The 21768-nt window shown below is 35.2% G+C and overlaps 1 protein-coding gene across 1 annotated transcript in view; it reads left to right on the plus strand.

Annotated features, from left to right (window-relative positions):
• The window catches only part of DIAPH2 (diaphanous related formin 2), a 1001003-nt gene that overhangs the window by 698825 nt on the left and 280410 nt on the right, over nucleotides 1-21768 (plus strand). Inside the window, exon 25 of the mRNA XM_043571351.1 lies at nucleotides 13040-13204. Coding sequence (XP_043427286.1) covers nucleotides 13040-13204 — 165 coding nt within the window. The remainder of the gene's footprint in view (nucleotides 1-13039; nucleotides 13205-21768) is intronic.

Genomic DNA, 21768 nt, shown 5'->3' on the forward strand with positions numbered 1-21768 from the left:
ATATGCATCATAGGGCTTTTGGGAGGGTTAAATATGACAATGCTTATAAAGCATTTAGCTCAGTGCCTGGTTCATTGTGGAGTTCAATAAACATTACTTCCTGCTATTGCTGCTCTTCTATTATTTATCTGTCTCCCAACACTAGTTTATAAATTCAATGAGGATTAGAAACCATGTCTTATCACTTTATTTTTCTCTACTTAATCTCTCATGGTTTTGTATACAGTGTGGCTACGTGATAAATGATGCTGAAAACTTAATGTGAGGTAAAGCTGGAGGTAGGACCTGATCTACTTAATGTCCATGTGTGCATGCTATGAATATTAAATAATAATACTGACATTCCAAAATATACACACCAATATCAAATTTGTATAATTGTAACTCTTATGTTACTCTAAACACAACTGCCAATCTGCATAGTTATGTATTGCCTTACACCTGCTATTTTTTAACTGCCTTTGATTCTATGTAGCAATCTTAATAATTTATCAGATATGTTTTAATTGAATATTTATATAATATATACTCTTATCAGTAGTTAGGAACTAGCGAATAGACTTACTATTATTTGGACAAGATTCTGTGTTCCATTAGTCGTAGGTTTGTGTTGTTGTTGTTGTTACTGTTGTTAGTGGTGTGTGTGTGTGTGTGTGTGTGTGCATGAATTTAGCTGGGAGTTCTTAAGCCTTTGAGCAGAAGAAAACTGATCCTATCAATTCTTTGTTTAAAATTCAACAATGACTTACAATTTTCTTAGGATAAATTTCAAAATGCTTTAGAGACCTGTAGAATCTGGCCCCAGTGTAACTCAGGAGACTTCTCCATCCTGTCTCATACTTACTCCATAGGCTCTCACATTCCCAGACTTTTTCTTCTTCATGTTCCTAGAATATTTAATATCTGTCAGAACTTTCACACACCATACTCCAGTGTTCCTTCTCATGGCTCTTCCCCATCAGGTCTCAGTTTTAATTTTCCATCCTTCAAGAGGCATCACCAAACTCTTTGTTCAACCAACAGCCCCCCCACAGCCCCCCAGGTCTAAGACTCCCAATGATACATTCCATAACAGCTTATGCTTTGCAATCACATTTTTCAATTTGTATTTTTTTTAAATTTTCTTGGTTTAATATAGGTCTTCCCACTAAACCACAATGTCTATGAAAGCTGTGACCAGTGACCTTTTGTGAATATTTATTACTATATACTCAGCACCTAGAAGATGCACATAGTAGGCATTTAATAAATGTATTTGAATAAATGAATGAAAAAAATCATCCTGTTGAGTGTATAAGAATGCAAAGATATGGGGCGCCTGGGTGGCACAGTCGGTTAAGCGTCCGACTTCAGCCAGGTCACGATCTCGCGGTCCGTGAGTTCGAGCCCCGCGTCAGGTTCTGGGCTGATGGCTCAGAGCCTGGAGCCTGTTTCCGATTCTGTGTCTCCCTCTCTCTGCCCCTCCCCCATTCATGCTCTGTCTCTCTCTGTCCCAAAAATAAATAAACGTTGAAAAAAAATTTTAAAAAAAAGAATGCAAAGATAGCCTTCAAAGGAAGGGTATAAAGAAATCTACATAAAAAACAAAAGGAAGTAAATAATGAAACTGGGTAGAGAAAAGGAGTTATGAGTGTGCCTCTTACCTCTGTCATAAGCATCACATTTGTGGCTTTAACTGGAGGCTAATTTAAAAACATGTTTTTTAATATGAAATTTATTGTCAAATTGGTTTCCATACAACACCCACTTCTCATCCCAACAGGTGCCCTACTCAATATCCATTACCAACCCTCCTCTCCCTCCCACCCACCCATCAACCCTCAGTTTGTTCTCAGTTTTTAAGAGTCTCTCTGTAGGACTTATTTCAGTTAGCATAACACTCCAGTTCCATCCACGTTGCTACAAAAGGCCATATTTCATTCTTTCTCATTGCCACATAGTATTCCATTGTGTGTATACACCACAATTTCTTTCTCCATTCATCAGTTGATGGACATTTAGGTTCTTTCCATAATTTGGCTATTGTTGAGAGTGCTGCTATGAACTTTGGGGTACAAGTGTCCCTATGCATCAGCACTCCTGTATCCCTTGGGTAAATTCCTAGCAGTGCTATGGCTGGGTCATAGGGTAGATCTATTTTTAATTTTCTGAGGAACCTCCACATGGTTTTCCAGAGTGGCTGCACCAATTTGCATTCCCACCAACAGTGCAAGACAGTTCCCATTTCTCCACATCCTCGCCAGCATCTATAGTCTCCTGATTTGTTCATTTTGGCCATTCTGACGGGCATGAGGTGATATCTGAGTGTGGTTTTGATTTGTATTTCCCTGATGAGGAGTGATGTTCAGCATCTTTTCATGTACCTGTTGGCCATATGGATGTCTTCTTTAGAGAAGTGTCTGTTCATGTTTTCTGCCCATTTCTTCCCTGGATTATTTGTTTTTCAGGTGTGGAGTTTGGTGAGTTCTTTATAGATTTTGGATACTAGCCCTTTGTCCAATATGTCATTTGCAAACAAATATCTTTTTCCATTTCGTCGATTGCCTTTTAGTTTTGTTGACTGTTTCCTTTGTAGTGCAGAAGCTTTTTATCTTCATGAGGTCCCAACAGTTCATTTTTGCTTTTAATTCCCTTGCCTTTGGAGATGTGTCAAGTAAGACATTGCTACGACTGAGGTCAGAGAAGTATTTCCCTACTTTCTCCTCTAAGGTGTGGATAGTTTCCTGTCTCACATTCAGGTCCTTTATCCAATTTGAGTTTATTTTTGTGAATGGTGTAAGAAAGTGGTCTAGTTTCATTATTCAGCATGTTGCTGTCCACTTCTCCCAGCACCATTTGTTAAAGAGGCTGTCTTTTTTTCCACTGGATATTCTTTCCTGTTTTGTCAAAGAGTAGTTGGCCATACTTTTGTGGGTCCAATTCTGGAGTCTCTATTCTATTCCATTGGTCTATGTGTCTGTTTTGTGCCAATACCATGCTGTCTTGATGATTACAACTTTGGAGTAGAGGCTAAAGTCTGGGATTGTGATGCCTCCTGCTTTGGTCTTCTTCTTCAATATTACTTTGGCTATTTGCAGTCTTTTGTGGTCCCATACAAATTTTAGGATTGCTTGTTGTAGCTTCGAGAAGAATGCTGGTGCAATTTTGGTTGGGATCGCATTGAATGTGTAGATAGCTTCGGGTAGTATTGACATTTTAACAATATTTATTCTTCCAATCCATGAGCATGGAATGTTTTTCCATTTCTTTATATCTTCTTCAATTTCCTTCATAAGCTTTCTGTAGTTTTCAGCATACAGATCTTTTACATCTTTGGTTAGGTTTATTCCTAGGTATTTTATGATTCTTGGTGCAATTGTGAATGGGATTCTTTATTTGTCTTTCTGTTGCTTCATCATTAGTGTATAAAAATGCAACTGATTTCTGTACATTGATTTTGTATCCTGCAACTTTGCTGAATTCTTGTATCAGTTCTAGTAGACTTTTGGTGGAGTCTGTTGGGTTTTCCATGTATATCATATCATCTGCAAAAAGCGAAAGCTTGACTTCATCTTTGCCAATTTTGATGCCTTTGATTTCCTTTTGTTGTCTGATTGCTGATGCTAGCACTTCCAACACTATGTGAAACAAGAGCGGTGAGAGTGGACATCCCTGTCGTGTTCCTGATCTCATGGGGAAAGCTCTCAGTTTTTCGCCATTGAGTATGATATTAGCTGTGGGCTTTTCATAAATGGCTTTTATGATGAAAAACATTTTCTTTATATGCGATTGACTCAGGCCATCTGTGGAAAAGTAGGATCATTACAAAATAGTTTCATATCTCCAGTCAACATAATCACCTCCTATATGTTAAAAACTCAGAATGTTAGGGGTACTTAGGTTGGCTCAGTTGGTTAAGGATCTGACTTTGGCTCAGGTCATAATTTCGCAGTTCATGGGTTCAAGCCCCACATCTGGATCTGTGCTGACAGCTCAAATCCTGGATCCTGCTTGTGATTTTCTGTCTCCCTCTCTCTCTGCCCCTCCCCTGTTCATGCTCTGTCTCTCTCTCAAAAAAAATAATAATAAACATTAAAAACTAAGGATCCTGGTTCAAAATTTTTATCATTGACTGTGCCATCTTTGTTATATTAAGTGTCCTATGCCTAAGTTTTATAATCTTGTTTTTAAGTTTATTTATTTATTTTGAGAGAGAGAGAGCGCACACAAGTGCAGGAGTGGGAGGGGGGAAATGGGGAGGGAGAGAGAGAATCCCAAGCAGAATCAGTGCAGATACCTACCAGGGGCTCAATCTCATGAACTGTGACAACATGACCTGAGCCAAAATCAAGAGTTGGTGCTTAACCAACTTAGCCACACTGGCACTCCTGTAATCGGATTTTTAAAAGAATTTTGTAATACATCCTAAACTATTTTAAAGTATTGTGTCAAACCCAAGTGGAAATTAATATATGCATCCCTTTTTGTCTTTGTTAATGTATCACAATTTAAAATATTTGTCTATACATATTCATCACATAATGTGTGATTTGTAAGTAAATTCCAATTACTTTAATATGTCTTAATACTATTTTTAAAAGATAAATTTCTTTGAAACATTAATAATTCTTTACTAAAAATTATATACTCAAATTACATTGAAACATTAATATTTTGTTTTTAGCATTTAGGGAATATTTTGATAGGTTATAGAAAGAGGAAATGATATTTATATTCTTCAGTAGAGTGTATATCTGTGACTTCCTTTTCTTTTAATGAATAATTATGCCATGTTGCTAACTAAAGCTTGTGTGAAGGTTAAGTGGATCTCAAGTTGATTTTTGCATGTTTTCAATAATCCAGCAGTAATACTATTTAAAATTTCAAGTTTTTCAATTTTCAAATAAATGTACTCCCTATGAAAATGAGAACTGATTTAACTCAATTAACTATGAGATACATAAACTCCTTCATCACCAGTGCTGTGCTAATGCTTATTTTCGTTCTATTGAAACAAGTTTTCTCTGTTAACAATTACTCTTGACATCAAAATTAAGTAAAATGCTATTTTCTCAGCCTAGTATTTGATGAAGCAATACTATATAGGGGAGGGAAAAGTTCTCAATCCTCTAGGAGTCCCTTTGTAGGTCTAAAAATTAAACTGGCAAATACATTAACAGGAGAAAAGCATACAAATGTATTGAATATAGCTTTCATATGATATCAGGACCTTCATTAGGAAATTAAGACCCAAAGGAATTGTTAAACCTCTTTTTTATGCTAGGTTTGATAGAGACTAGAAATTCCTGGAAAGATAGAGTAGGGCACAAAGCACAAGCTATGTCTATTAAACTGAGGGGAACCTAGCAAGTACTGTTCATTGATTTGATTTCTTCTCAGTATCCCTCTGTCTTGAAGATAAGGGTATTTTTTTCCTTGGGTTATAAGAAAACCACTTCTCATATGGAGGTCTTTTAACTTTCTTCAGGAGAAAGTAAGAGTGACCTTCCTACTTCTTCCTTTCTCTTAAAATATTTAATGTGTCATGGTGCCATATTTTGGGGTAGCTTGTCCTGAACCCTATCAGCTACTTTACCAGTTAGAGGTCAAGGTTTAAAAATACCTACCTTTAACCAATTTATACACAGGTAGGCACAGCTACCAAAAACAGTTAAAACCAATATATAATGTACCTAAAAGTATAAAGAAAATAATTTACCTTTATTTGAGTAAATGTGTATGGATGAATTATAGCTGTCTCAGGTTGAAGTTTAAGTCCATACTATTACAATATTACTAAGGAATATACTCTAAAAATTTATATATAGTCACACAAAAATATAGACGATGAAGCTTTAGACAATTCTGTATAGTACATAAACACCCAAGTAATATAAAAATGTGTCCTTAGGTCAGATTTTCAAGTGAGTTCATATAAAAAAAAGCTTTGTGGGAGGTATAATGTTTTATAAATTAAGTTTCCAGATTCATGATTAGATCAAATGATTTAAAATTAATACTTTTAAGAGGTTAACATTTTACCTGCTACTATTCTAAAATGTTGAACACATTTTATTTTATCAACCTTGCCATGAACACTTAGGGATAAGATGATGTGATTTTAATTCACAGTTATCTTGAATAACTTCCAAGCTGGAAAAATCAGAAATGTTTGTCTTTGTACAATGAGGAATTTGAGTCAACTAGTAAAAGTAAAATTGTTCTAAATTGCTTTCCCTCCTTACATTTGATAAATACTCTATATGTATTAGACATGCTCACTTTACCACCTTAAGGTTATACTTATTTTAAGGATATAAGATACTATAAATTACCCCAATTTGGAAATTCTTCTTGGAAAGTCCATTGTTTTCTCAAGATTCTTCTAAGTATTTCAAAACCTCCCAAGGTTGTTTAAGCACGTGGGAAGAGGATCTCAGGATAGTCTATCTAATCATCCTCGCCAAAGTCACTTTTGTCACTGATAATATTTCTACTATGTGTCAAGCACTGTTCTTGATGCTGATGAATCAGTGGTCAATAAGATATGCAAGGGTTATTCCTAAACCACATTTTTAAATGGGGAAAGACAGGCAATAGAGTTAAATAAACAAAATAGATAATGTCTCATAGTTATAAGTTTGCATAAGGAAAAAAAAGTAAGCAAGAGTAATAGTGATGGAAGTGAATATTTTATATTGAGTCGTTGGGGAAAGCCTCTGTGAGGAGGTTACATTTGAGCTGAGATTGATCTAGTGAAAAAGAAACATTCTAAGCAGAAAGAACAGCAATTGCAAAGGCCCTGAGTTGGGTATGAAAGCTTGGTATGTTAAAGGAAAAGAAAAAGGGTTAATGTGCCTGGGAATATTGCTTAAGAGGGAGAATGAGATGAGCTTAAGTTGCAGAGGTGAGTAGAGGCCAGATCATGTGGATCCTCATAAACCCAGAAGGAGTTTAGACTTTATTCCAAATAAAACTATTATAGGGGTTTCAGGAGAGGATTAATATTTGTGATACCAAGAGAGTCCACTTAAAACAACAACAACAGCATTCAAATAGAAAGGACAAGTAAGCAGTTGATTATAAAAATCAATACCTCCGGGGACAGATTGAGGCTAGGTATATAAACTCGGAGCTCACCAATATACATGTAATTTAAAGTCATGTGAATTGCTTCGACTACTTAGAATGTAGAGAGAGGGCTCAGGACCAAGGCTTCAGGGTACTCTAAACTTTTATAGAAGTTACCAGAGAAGGAGAAAAATAAAAAATATTTTAGTCCCGAGGGTGGGTGTCATACAAATTAAGTGGCTAAATGTATTCAAATCTGCTGACACATCAATTGGAGTACAGAAGGGTGAATATTCGATTTGACAATAAGATGGTTGTCATTATAAATAATAATACATTTTTACCACATTAAAAGATCAAGGGACTATCCTGATGTCTACAGTAGGTGAGGAAAAATAATTTTCCCTCTACCGTTCTGAATTCCTGGCTGAATTCCTCCCTGTAATAAAAGACAGATTAACAAGAGAAAATCAAACTGAAGTTTATTAACATGTATACCTCATGTATACATGGGAAATATCCAGAGAAAAATCAGTAACTTCCTGAGGTAGCCTAAACACAGTTCTTTTTTTAATTAAGGTTTTTATTTTAATTCCAGTATAGTTAACATAAAGTATTATATTAGTTTCAGGTGTTCAATACAGTGATTCAACAATTCCATACATTACTCAGTGCTCACCATGATAAATGTACTCTTTAATCTCCATCACCTATTTCACCCATCCCCCACTCACCTCCCCTCTTGTAACCATCAGTTTGTTCTCTATAGTTAAGGGATTTTCTTGGTTTCTTTCTTTTTTTTCCCGTTGCTTCCTTTTGCTCCACATCCTCACCAACATTTGTTGTTTCTTGTGTGTTTTTGATTGTAGCCATTATGATAGGTGTGAGGTGTTATCTCATTGTAATTTTGACTTGCATTTCCCTGATGATGAGTGATGTTGAGCACCTATTTACATGTCAGTTGGCCATCTAGATGTCTTTGGAGAAATGTCTGTTCATATCTTCTGCCCCTTTTTTAATCACATTTGATTTGGGGTGTTAAGTTTAACAGTTCTTTATATATTTTGGATACTAAACTTAAGCCACCAGTTTAAATACCATTTTCAGCTTAAAGACATAGAAAAGAAAGGTGTGAGGACACTCATTATGGGGAAGGGGAGGATGGTTACCAGGAAAAGCACCATAAATAAGGGTAAGGTCTGTTATGCACATTTAAATCTGCAGCTTAACCATTGACACTCTTGATACCATTGATTCTCTTGTGATTTAGAGTCACACTTCTCTTCCTGGTACAAAGAGGGAGACACCCTTACAAATGGAGATTTCCTTTATAAGTGTAAATTTTCCTTTCAAAAAGGTAACTTTTATTCTTTTCAGAGCTTTTCTGGTGTCTGCTATTTCCCAATCAACCCAAAATAATATATGCCATCTGCCCTTTTTTAACTGTATTATTTGTTTTTTGGGGTGTTGAGTTTGATAAGTTCTTTATAGATTCTGGATACTAGATCACTTATAAAAATCTTCTCCCAGTTCAGAAAAAGACAAATACCATATAATTTAACTCATATGTGGAATTTAAGAAACGAAACAGATGAACACAGTGGGGAAAAGAGAGTCAAACCATAAAACAGACTCTTAACTATAGAGAACAAACTGAAGGCTGCTGGAGGGGAGGTAGGGGGGATTGGCTAAATGGATGATGGGCATTAAGGAGGGCATTTGTTGTGATAACCACTGGGTGTTGTATGTAAGTGATGAATAACTAAATTCTAATCCTGAAACTAATATTATACTATATGTTAACTAACTGGAATTTAAATACAAACTTGAAATGAAAAATATTTAAAAATAAATTTATGCCCATGAGGCATATTTTGAGGTGGCATATTCTGCTCCCCTTCACTACGTGCTAACCCTAGATGGATGAAAGCCTTTTACCTAGTTTCTATAACTCTAAAACTTAGACAATGATATTTCTCTGACTTTTTGGTAAGATTGTTATGAAGAATATGGGACATATGGCATGAAGAGTATATCATAAATGTAAAAATTCCATACAAATGTACATTAATGATAGTAGAATTATTTGTAATATTAGATTATAAACTTTTTTTAAATTTCTTTTTAGTGTTCATTTATTTTTGAGAGAGAAAGAGAGAGAGAGAGAGAGAGAGAGAGAGAGACAGTGAGTGGGGGAGGGGGCAGAGAGAGACACACACAGAATGAAGTAGGTTCCAGGCTCCATGCTGTCAGCACAGAGCCTGATGTGGGACTCAAACTTAGGAACTGTGAGATTATGACCTGAGCCTAAGTCACAGGCACCCCTAGATTATAAACTTCTTAAGGGCCTGGGTTAGGCTTTAATGATCACTGCATCCATCACATGCTCAGCACAGTACTAACCAGTTATCTCAAATTCAATGGCTGCTCAAAAAAGAAAATAAAAATTTCCTAAATGAAATAAAGGGATGAAAAAGAAGGATGGAGTCTAGCTCTTTTTTACCTGCAGTCTCAATTAGGATTTGGTGACTAATGTGGAAATGTTGGGTTCAGCAGCAAATGGTCAAGAAATAATTCTTGAGATGTCTTTGGTGCAAAAAGGTGGTGTTTAAAGCATGGGGACAGAACCCATGGGCAGAAAGAGCTGCACTGGGATTGTGAGGAGCAATTAATTATATACTTTCAAGTTGGGAGAGGATTAAGAGATGGCATACGTCTCTAAGGAATTTTGGAAGTAAGGTTTCCAGGACCTTGAGGGGCTAGCTATTGTTAGGAAAAGGTCATTTATTACTGTCTAATAAAACCTTAGTCATGAGATCCTTCAGATATATATCAGGGGGTCATATGCTTGGAGGATGATTGCTAACATATATCTTGGTGGATAGAAATAAAGGAAGTTTCCAAAGGAATTTTTATATGTTAAAGGAGGCTTACAGGATCCTGGAGTTCAGAATAATGTTAAGCAAAGATTGCCTTTTGCTCTTAGCAAAGTATTAACACCAAGGCAGTTGAGTTCCTAGAGGTAGGTCACTCTGCCTGTCTTAAGGACTTGTCAATGGGCTATAAGTTGTAAGGAAATTTGTTTTTTTTTTTTAATTTTGCCTTTGTTTCCCACCATCAGTGACTTCCTTGCAATTTTGAAAGATTTCCAGTGCTGACTCATGCCATCTAGCCCTTTTAGAAAGTAACCACTTTGAAGAAGATAGTAAGTAAAGGACTTGGAGACTGGGCTGCTTTCCATTTGTTATTTCTAAGATAAGCCATTTCCAGAACTTTTCCAATTTTCTCATTTTGGTACACAGACAGAATTTCTGAAGTAAATTTTGTTTTCTTCCCTGGGAGAACAAATTTATGAAGTTGTGTATCACTACATGGACATATTTTACCTGGGGAAAAACGGTTACGATAAATGGGAAACATTCAGCTTTTTGCCTTTTTTTTTTTTATCTTTGGAATTTCTTTGTGTGGTACAGATGTTAAGCCTTGTGAAGTATATAGTTTAGTACTTTGCACTACAAACAGAGTACAAGTAAGTGACCTTTGATAAGTTTTATGCCTAGCAAGTCTCTGGGATGAATCTGTTTTGTTTAGGTAGGGCAGACTACAAAACAAAAATCTCACTTTCATTCTGTGCTAGGAAATGAAGAGTATTATTTCTGCAACTCTTAAACAGGATATTTAACACTTTCTTAAAGTCAAAGAATAACAGTCAAATAATTTATGGTGATGTAAATAAGAATGTGTATGTAACATTATTTGTGATCCTTTTGTTGGTAAAAATAGAGTAAGTTAGAAATTCATTAATTCTTTCTGGTCTGTTGAGCTCAAAATGGACTTGAGGGTTGAAAGATTTAATATTACTTGTTAGCAGGGAAGAGGTTGCTGTGTTGCTAATGTGAATGCTAATATTTAAGTAACATTAGAAAGAACATAGGTAGTTTTGTGTCTCTCTTTTAAAATCACATTGTATACAATATGTGTCAGCTGTAAAGTAATTTTCCAGAAATGGTCTGATTTTCTCCATTGACTTCCATTGTAGAACTAGAGTTGTGTTTCTATGGAAAATAAATTTGGCCCCAAGTTACAATACAACATACTGAAGAATTCAGAAAATCTTATAAAATCAGGTATTTTGAAACACACATTTATCAGGGCCTAATAAAATAATACTAGCATAAAATATTAATACACTATAGTGGAACTTATAATAGCATGCCCCAAACTATTATCCTTCTTTTACAATTCTAAGTATTTTACCTTTCCACTTAAAGATATTTTACTTCTGTGATCATTATTGCTTTCTTAAATGTAACTATAATTTTTAAAGGTGAATTTGGTTTCCTTTATTCTTCACTGTTAGCCCCCTTATCTTTCTCTGAAGCATTCTTACCAATTTACATTCAAAAGTTATTACCCATAGAAGAATGACTAGAAGAAAATGCTCCAGAATGTTCACAATGCTTGCATCTGAGTTGTTGGAAATTTGAGTTTGTTTGTTTTTGTTTTCTAAGTCACCTAAAGAGATAATTTTTCATATCTATACCCTCTATAATCAGTAAGAAAGTATTATAATTTCCTTCTTTAAGTATAAATTTATATATAATAATACATTTAGTCAGATATATTTATATATTTGAATCATTTATATTTTGGTACTGATTGTTATCAGTTTTTTGATAAAAATTTTACAACAATAATATAAATAATTTCTGGATAAATAGCTTTTCTAGAGCTTATTACTCAAACTGTATCCTGGACTGGCAGCTTCAGGATCACCTGGGAATGCATTAGAAATTCTCAGTCTCCTGGGCTTATCCTCACGAAATAGCAAGCTGGGTTTTAGGAAGCCCTGTGGGTGATCAAGGTTCTAGAGCTATAGCAGAATCTCTCTCCGTCTTTCCCCTCTCCCTCTTCTCCCTTTCTCTGAATACCTCCCCCTTGCCTTTCTTCCTTCTCTCTCCCTCTGTGTCCCCTCTTCATGTGGGATTCACACAGACACACACATACGTAACCTATATATAATTCACTGTGACCTCTTTCTATATAGAATATGTGTATTTAAAAAGGGAAATTTTTCTAAGTTTTCTGTTGCTGTTTGTTTCTGTCCTACCTTGTCCATAAAAAGATAATTGAGGCAGTTTTCTGATATCTATACTTGTGCTTTCATTTAGCAAACATGTTTTGCTAATGTATTAATGTATATTAAATAGTTCAGCCTACATTACAAATTTTTGAAACTCACTAACCAAAATAATGACTCTAGCAAGTTTTTATGGACTGGATTGTGTTCCTACAAAAATTCATGTTGAAGCCCTAACCCCCAGAATCTCAGAATGTGGCTGACTGCATTTGGAGATAGGTTTTTTAAAGAGGCAATTAAGTTAAAATGAAGTCCTTAGAGTGTGACCTACTCCAATGTAACTCATAAGAAGAGGAGATGAGGACAAAAACACAGGCAGAAGGACCACCATGTGAGGATAGAGCAAGAAGGTGGCCATCTATAAGCCAAGGAGAGAGGCCACAGAAGAAACCAAATTTGCCAACACCTAGATATCAGAATTCTAGCTTCTAGAATTGTGAGAAAATACATTTCTATTGTTTAAGCTACTCAGTCTGTGGTATTTGTTACTATAATCCTAGTGAATTAGTACATAAGTAAAAATTATGGTATAATTCAATCTGAATATCTAGTGATTGCTTTTATGATACTATGGGATTGGAGCACCTGGGTGGCACAGTCGGTTAAGCCTCCAACATTGGCTCAGGTCTTGGTGTCACAGTTTGTGAGTTTGAGCTCCACGTCGGGCTCTGTGCTGACAACTCGGAGCTTGGAGCCTGCTTTGGACTCTGTGTCTCTCTCTCTGTCCTTCCCCTCTCCTCCTCTTCTCTTCTTTTCTCTTCTCTCTCCCTCTCTCTCTCTCTCAAAAATAAATAAACATTAATTAAAAAAAAAGATACTGTTGTATCATGTTCCTTAACAGAAAGCTACAGCTTTACAAAGAGTGCCAGAGACCAGTATGAAAAACTGTTCACCATGCACAACAACATGCTAAAGCTCTATGAGAATCTTGGAGAATACTTTATTTTTGACTCTAAAACAGTGAGCATAGAAGAATTCTTTGGTGATATCAGCAACTTCCGAACTTTATTTCTGGTGAGTAATATAGTACATTTTCATTGTAAGCCCTGTTGTTTTTGTGTTTTAAATAATTTCTCCTATTAGCATTTTATGTACCTATTGATCATACTGATTTCATGTTTTAGTCCTTTAACAGGAACTCACAGATATTTTATACCTGTGACATGGATAAAAATTGTTGGCAGGCTTAATATATAATGGGGACTTAAATGAATTATCTTCGACGTCAGGTATATATGGGAATTTTTGTACTGAAATTTTATAAGAAAATGAATGAATTGGTACTTGATGTTGATTTTTATATAGCATAGTATTATAATTTGACCTAGCTTAAAAGTTCATATCTAAAATCATCTTTCACTTAATACATTAAAATGCTATGATTTGTGAATAAGTTTTTGTCAGTCTTTATGAGAAATTGATTCTAAATTAGACTTTGTAAATGACCTTGAATACTTAAATTTTCTTTCAAAATATCAGCTGTTTCAAACTGTAACTCTTGGGGATAACAGTAAATATTAACATTAATTAGAGATGGGATATCAGGGTGCCAGTTATGATGCTAGAGGGAATCAAAAGCTTTACTGTATAAATGTTGTGGAAGTACTTGTCTGTATCCAGTGAAGGAATAGAAGAGCACAGAGTCCAATTATGATAGTAATAGAAAGATATGCATAGTAATTGATATATACATCATATCAAACAAGTAAAGTTCGATAAACTTTAAAGAAGGAATTCTAGCAGTTATCCCTAACAGGAAGATCAATTAGCAAACTAATTCATTGCAGTTTGAGGTATGTTTCTATCCCCAAAGCAATTATTTGCTAAATAAGGCTCTGTCTCTTAATTGACTGTATTGGCCCATGAAAAATATTGGATTTTGGTGTGACTTGCACAATCTGGGAGATACAGATATTTCTGTGGAAAATATTTGCTTTAATCTACTAAGTTACAACATGTAACCCAGAGCACATGCTATTTTTGGGTAGAAGCTAAATCAAAAACTTTCATAAATATGATGTTTTGTTTTTGTTTTGGGTTTGTTGTTTGTTACATACATAAATAGGATATATTTGTCTACTGGTTTTATTCTGTATGTAGCTTGAGTACAGGGAAATAATTTGTCACAATAATATAATAATAATTTGTTCTCATCGTGAATAAGTTAACATTCTGAAGTCCAGTTTTGTGTGCATTTATGTTAATTTCTTGAGATACTGCTAACATTGATTTTCAGAGCTTTCAAAACAGATAACCAGCTCCTACAATGTGCCCTGGTCAGCCATTGCTGTCTGCCTTTCAGAACACCGTTACTATCACTTTTACCTTACAAATCATGATTGACTTGCTGCCATGAGTTGTTTTGAACTTGGGTTGGTTATGTAACCTCTCTGGGCATCAGTTTCCTCATTTATAAAATACAGATGATAATTCCTGCCGTGTGTTTCTCAACACTATGTGAAAACACTTCATAACCTATGCTATGCAAATGAAGAATATTATTAGCCATTCTCTATCCATCCATTTGATTATTATTTATTGAAAATCAACTTGATTTTGGTAACACTTTAGTCCAGAGATAAAAGGAAGAAAATCGTCTCTGTCCATGAATGAAAGGAGACAGGCAAGTAAATGCAATGTAATTTGATAAGTGCTGCCATAGGAATATTATAATAATGCGAAGGAGGAACTGCCTAACCTTGCCTGAGCTTACTCGAGAAACCTTCACAGAGAAAGTAACATTTGGGCAGAATCTGGAAAAACCATGGGTGTTTGACACGCAGACTTTGACAAGCAGGTTTAAGGGTTTTACACCTGACCTATAAGCTGAACACTCCTAAATCAACAACACCAACTTCAGTCAATCATTTGTGCTCACCATGTTCCTGTTTCATAGGGAGCTTAAAGTGATTTTGCTCTCCCAGGGGTGGGAAGAACCGTGAAAGAGAGACAAAAATTGTAATCTCCAGAAGTTCCCATTTTCTTAGTGTTTCGTGTGTTTGGCTTCAGGGTTCTTACTGCTAAAAGCATTTTGGACTATAGATGGAAGCAATAAAATACCAGTATTGCTGAGAAGAAAATAAGAGTTCTGATTCATGTGCTATGAAAAATTACTTCCAAATGAGCTCAGAGTTTCATCTTGGGAAATCTATTTGGCATGTATAGCATATACAAAATGCACATACCAAAAAATCTTCCTCAAATATTCTCTAAAGGATGGGGAAAATGGAAATAAACAAAAGGGTTTAACATAATGGATTAAGACCTTTTTAAAAATAATCACATTCAAATTAATGAAAGCAAAATTTGGTAATCTATAGGAGATGCTGCTATATTAATTATTGATATCAGCCATATTATATATTACTCAACTGAGGATGTTAAAGATATTCAAGGCGAATGTCCTATATAAGAGCATGAAGATATGTGTAATTGGAAACATTTCTAATTTCAGAATAAGTCTCTCTACTTAGCTTCCTGAGATCATCAGAATTCAAAAAACTGTTTAAAATATATGCAAGATTAATTAATAATCCCTAAATTTAAGTTGAATATATTGTGGAAGAAAATAAAATTCCACATTTACAGAATATATAACCATCTTTTTTTTTTTGCTTATTCTCCTTTATGCTTCAGCTAGTTCAAATAGTTGGCTACACAGTCTTTTTTCTTTTGAGATATTTTAGATAGAATATTGAAGATGAGTGAACCTTATATGTTTCACTGCCATGCAGTATCTTGCTTAGGCATAAAAATTAATTTCAGCTGTTGGAAAAGTGTTTGAGGCAAGTATTATACTTCAGTAACTTTCATAGCTCCAAATAAATTATAGAAAACATTTCTATTGTCTTTTAAATCCGTCAATTTCCTGTTGATTCTGTGTGTTTTTGTTTTGTTTTTTAAAGGACAGTATATTACCCAGGCACTCAGTGAATTTTTGTTTTGTGTGTGTCCTCATTCTATATCTCATATACTAGACATATAGGGATAAGACTTTATGGAATTAATAGATTCATTGACACAACTTAAGAAGAAAATGTTACCATTATTATTAATCATGTAATTAAACTTTAAACTTTAGTTTAACATTAAACTTTAGCTGTTTTTGTTTAATCAGGCCTTGCCTTTAACAATTTTTGAACAGCTCTTAGATAAGTACTAAAATGGCTGTTAGGAGGCTAAAGGATAGCTATATTTATGTCATCAGTCAGTCTTTCTTCTATTTCCTAAATATCTTTTAATCCATTCTTTTCTTTCCAAGCCCACTGATGCTATTTAGTTCTGGGCCTCCACCATCTCTCAGCTGAACTATTGTAATGATGTTCTGACTAGTGTCTGTGTCTACTTCTCTTACTATTTCTAACTTCTAATCCATTTGCCAAATTAAAGTCATAATAAAACTGAAAACAAAACAAGGCAGTGTTACTTTCCTGACTTAAAATTCTTCAATGAATTCTTTGTGGCCTTAGGATGAAATCTAAATTTTTAAAAGTAATGTGGCTTAGAAAATCAGGGGTGCCTGGGTGGCTCAGTTGGCTAACTGTCTGACTCCTGGTTTTTCAGCTCAGGTCATGATCTCACAGTTCGTGAGATGAAGCCCCACTTCAGGCTCTGCACTCACTGCATAGAGCCTGCTTGGGATTCTCTCTCCCTCTCTCTGCCCCTCCCCCACTCACTTTCTCTCTCTCTCTCTCTCTCTCTCAAAATAAATAAACATTAAAAAAATAAAGTGGCTTATAAAATCAAAAGAACTGTGGTTACTAAAGGCCAGGCCATCTATGGTTGGCTGACTGAACCATAATTGCTTAATGTGAATTCTCTTCCCAGATTGGTAAAAGTAAAATATGAAAGTGGAAGCAGCAGAATAAGACAACAGTAAGTGTTTAAGAACACATGAGCCTCTTAGAACAGAGAGAAACTTTGGGAGCACAGTTTTAAAACTAAATGTAGGCTCAGAGGCAAAGGTGTGATTGCCATTATTCCTTAATTGCTCCCATAGCTAGTATGGCATGGGAGTTAGGAAGCTGAGGTTAGTCTTATCTTAATTCTCATTTAGGGATGGTCTTCCCTCTATCTTAAGTAATTGTCCTTTTAAAATCTAAACTTGTATGAGAGCTCCTTATTTACCCATGTCGACTTATGGGAGACACTTAATTTTGAGATGTTCTCATTTCTCTCAAGCCACAATCCTCTTCATAAGGCCACAATCATTTCTAAATCTAAAGTATAATTGAAAAGCCAAAGTGAACACCTGCATTTAGTTAGGACTCAAAAACTAAATTGATATATACAAAACATTTTTATTCATTCACTAAAGGCAATTTGCCCTTAAAGGAATAAGGATGAATTTTTGCATGAAAAGATTGTGTAATTTCTGATCCAAGAAGACTAAGTTATTTTGACACATTTTTAAACCTTCAATGTACAAAGCACTTGGCATTTAAAGGAAACTTTAGTGAAGTATTATAAAAATGGTGGACTTACATAAGAAACCAAATATATTCTTTAATAAAGGAAACTCTTAATAATATAAACTCTGTTATCTAGAGGTCCATTCTCTAAAATCTCTATTAGATGCCTCATAATTTGATGTATCTTTGATTTGCCAGTAAAATGGTAATTAATATTGGGAAGGTAATTTTGAGAAACTGCAAAGACCTTGATGTACCTCTTGAATAGTATAGTTTTATTTGCAAGCTAAGTATCTCCAGGTCTCAGCACCTGTGAATTCAGATGGGGTCACCTTAGTAACAATAATCCATATATCCCAAATTATCTCTTCTTTACCTCTCCTAGCAGCTCAAGCTCCCTGCAAAGTCTCCACTCCCACAAGTACTTTGGGAGTCATGTTATATGGGCTCAAAAACATGTTAGCTCTAGTTACCACTTGACATTTCCCCACAAATATTTGAGTACCAACTATTCTAGGATGATGAGAATATAGCACTGAACAAAGAGACAAAGCCCTGCCCTTCGTGTCCTACTGCAGCTCCAGCTCCTCTCTGCCTTTTACTGGCAAAGCAAAGCTGTATGGGATTGCCCTCAGTGAAAATCCATCCGGACCAAGGTTGCAGTCTTCTGTTTCTCTGGTTTTGCCACCAATCCTTGTGATACCACAGTGGTGTTATGCTCAGTGCAAGGGTAGCTATGTTTCTTAGCACACTTCATAAAAATGGGTCCTTTTGTTTTTCTTCTGATCCCTTTCTCCTGGAGACCTCAAGGGAATCCTAAATCCATAAACCCCTCTATTCCCTTCCATCCTTCCTTTTGTTCTGTCACCTAGGCATGTATATAACTTTTCCTAGAAGCCAGAGATAAAGTACCAGCATAAATCTGTTCATGCAAATAGAGCCTAAGGGCCCACCAACTACCTCTTTTTAATCACACCCAGATAATTCCCTTTGAGCTCAGCTGGGACCACCCTAGCTATGTACCCTTAGGTTTATTTTGATCTATTGCAGCTCTTTGAAAATAGGCAATACATATAAAATATATGGTAACTCTGTTAAGCAGAATATTTGACCACAATACCTCATTCACCAGCTGTGGCAGAGAACAGATATTACTGTATTATCTGTATTATATAGACATCATTGGATTCTTTTTTTAGAAAATGATGTCACCTATCAACTGTTGTAGTCTGTTTGACTTCTTACTTCGGGCCAGAAGTAGATGTCCTACTTTTCTGATATGACTACTTTCTGATATGACTGTTCCTTGTATATAAAAAAGCTAAATATTATAGGGAACTAAAGGAATATGTAAAAACAGCATACATTATTTAAAGAGAACCCAAATTCCTCAACATGATAAAAAATGCCTACTGGTATAAATGGTTGTTAAATATGTACGCATTTTAGATTAATATTGTAAAAATTTTAAATATAAATATCTTTAAAAATATTTCTAAAAGTTGTCATAATTGTTAATGGCAAGATGAATATTGTCCTTTAAAAATCTGGGGGCGCCTGAGTGGCTCAGTCGGTTAAGTGTCTGACTTCGGCTCAGGTCATGATCTCACGGTCCGTGAGTTCGAGCCCTGTGTCCGGCTCTGTGCTGACAGCTCAGAGCCTGGAGCCTGCTTCAGATTCTGTTTCTCCTTCTCTCTCTGACCCTCCCCCATTCATGCTCTGTCTCTGTCTCAAAAATAAATAAACATTAAAAAATAATAAAAAATAAAAATCTAAGACAGTGTAATAGTTAACACTGAAAATATTAACATCTATTCAATGCCTACCTTTCTTATTAAAGTCTAGTAAGAGCTAGAACCAGGAAACAAAATGCAATATCTTGAGTTCTAATAACAACAACTCACATAGAAATTTTCAAGGAAGTGTTTCTCATAAGTAAGTTATTGAATTATGTCCAAATACCAGGAAGTAGGAAAGTTATAAGATAAACATTAGGGTATACAACTGACCTTTTCCAATGGCCTTGAGATTGGCCAAAGCTATTGATTGTTACAACCTGAGCTGGAAGATCCCAAAGGCTGATTCTAATGGTACCACCCTCTCACCTTCCTGAGTTTATCTTCATTCCACTTCATCTTTGTTCATCCATTTGCTAATTAATCTTATATTAGAAAAGATGCCCTGTATAAGGTAGTAAGAGGCAGGACTGTCCCTAGAATCCTGCCCATGGAGATCTTTTTGCCTGATCTGCCACTTCCTCTTCTCCCCTACCTTCACTTCTTCTCCAGTTGCTTTACCGACTTCTTCAAGTCACTCCATCTAAAAAGGCTTCTTCCCTACTTCTCCCATTTTGGCCTATATAACCTTTCTATGTGCTTTCATACCTCCATCCTAAGGACATTTTACCCTGTAATGTGTTCATTACCATATCCTCAGTCTTCTCTATAATTAACCTACTATGGGTCAAGCAGGGCTAATCACTAATAACATATATGAATGACAATGAATTAATAAAACAGTGAATGAACCAAACGACTAAAAATGAAAAGTTCAAATGTTGGCCCTCTAGAGTTCACATTCTAGTGGGAAAGGCTGTCAAAGGAAAAAATACTAATACTGAAACATGATACATACATACAAAGAGCTTATGAGCACAGAGGAGAGAGTCATGTATTCTGATTTAAGGAAGGCTTTAAAGAGGAAGTGACATGTGAACTGGGTCATCATTGTTTTGCTACTGTGTGGCCTTTCACATTTAGTCTTTTCCTTTTTCTTCTTCTCCACCTTGTTTGGTGTTTATGTTTAGTGGTAAACATATATTGTTTCATATTTTTCCATGCTGAGTTCAGAGTAGAAAAACAGCTATTTAATTTCTGGGGTAGCAGCTATCAGGTAATTATTATGATCTAAAGGTTATCCATCATATGCTTGGATGAGCAGTGACCAAGCTTCAATTAGTTCTTACAACTGACAGCTGTCCTGAGCAATAGACCAATAGATGCAGATTATCTAGGGCAACATCAATTGCTTAAAGACTGTCTTGTCTGGTGTTACGTTAGGGCAGTGGTTCTGATCCAGGAATGATTTTGACCCCCAGGGGACATTTGGCAAGGTCTAAAGACATTTTTGTTTGTTACAAACAAGGAGGAGGTGCTGCTGGCATCCAGTGGGTAAAGCCAGGGATGCTGCTAAACGTCTTGCAATGTATATGTACAACAAAGAAATATCTGGTCCAAAAATGTTAGTAGTGCAAAGACTGAGGAACCCAACTTTAGGGTTATCTGCTGAATACTTTTTTTTTTTTAATTTTCATTTGGAAAACAATATGACATGATTCTAATTAGTAAGCAAAATTAAGACTAAATAAGTTAATAACACATTTCATTTGTCATATCAATTTAATATTTTAATAATTTCAGTTGTCAGCTTGATCACTGTAAGGTTTGTTTTAGTTACTAATATATTCTATATTACTAAAAGATGTCCAGGCTCATATGGCTTATAAAATTTTTAAATCATGCATGTAAATTGAATGAAAATTGGAAACTATAGGCAAAAAAGAAAAAAGTCAACTGAAGTTCTACTATGCAAAGATAATATTAATACTTTGGCATATATCTTTCTAGCCATTTCTCTGTGTATGTACATATGTATTTAGATTTTTAATATATTTTTCTTAAAATAATAACAAAAGGTCTTATGAAAAGTTAAGCCTTAAAATTTATATTTATTTGCAAAACCCTAGCAGCGTATACCTGTACCAATATGACCATCATCATTTAGTTGATGATACCATTGGTTTTAATTAGTTGTGTTTAAAAATGTTAATTGGCCAATTTCTTGATTTTTTTTTTTCAAATTACCTGGTCTTTGGTGCCATGTTAACCATCATTGACTCTTGGAGGCCGCCCCAAAATTGACCAACGGAACTTGCCTTCTCTTTTCCTTTTCTACATAATATCCTCATCAAACTTCCCTGTGGCAATGGGCCTTAAATTGGTAATTGGTGAATTGGCAATTGGGCCCATTTACACTAGCATTTCACATGCATTCTGCTGCCTGTCTCTACTATGTATTTTTTTTTTTTAATTTTTTTTTTTCAACGTTTATTTATTTTTGGGACAGAGAGAGACAGAGCATGAACGGGGGAGGGGCAGAGAGAGAGGG

Source organism: Prionailurus bengalensis, chromosome X (genome assembly GCF_016509475.1).
Source record: "Prionailurus bengalensis isolate Pbe53 chromosome X, Fcat_Pben_1.1_paternal_pri, whole genome shotgun sequence".
Lineage (NCBI taxonomy): Eukaryota > Metazoa > Chordata > Mammalia > Carnivora > Felidae > Prionailurus > Prionailurus bengalensis.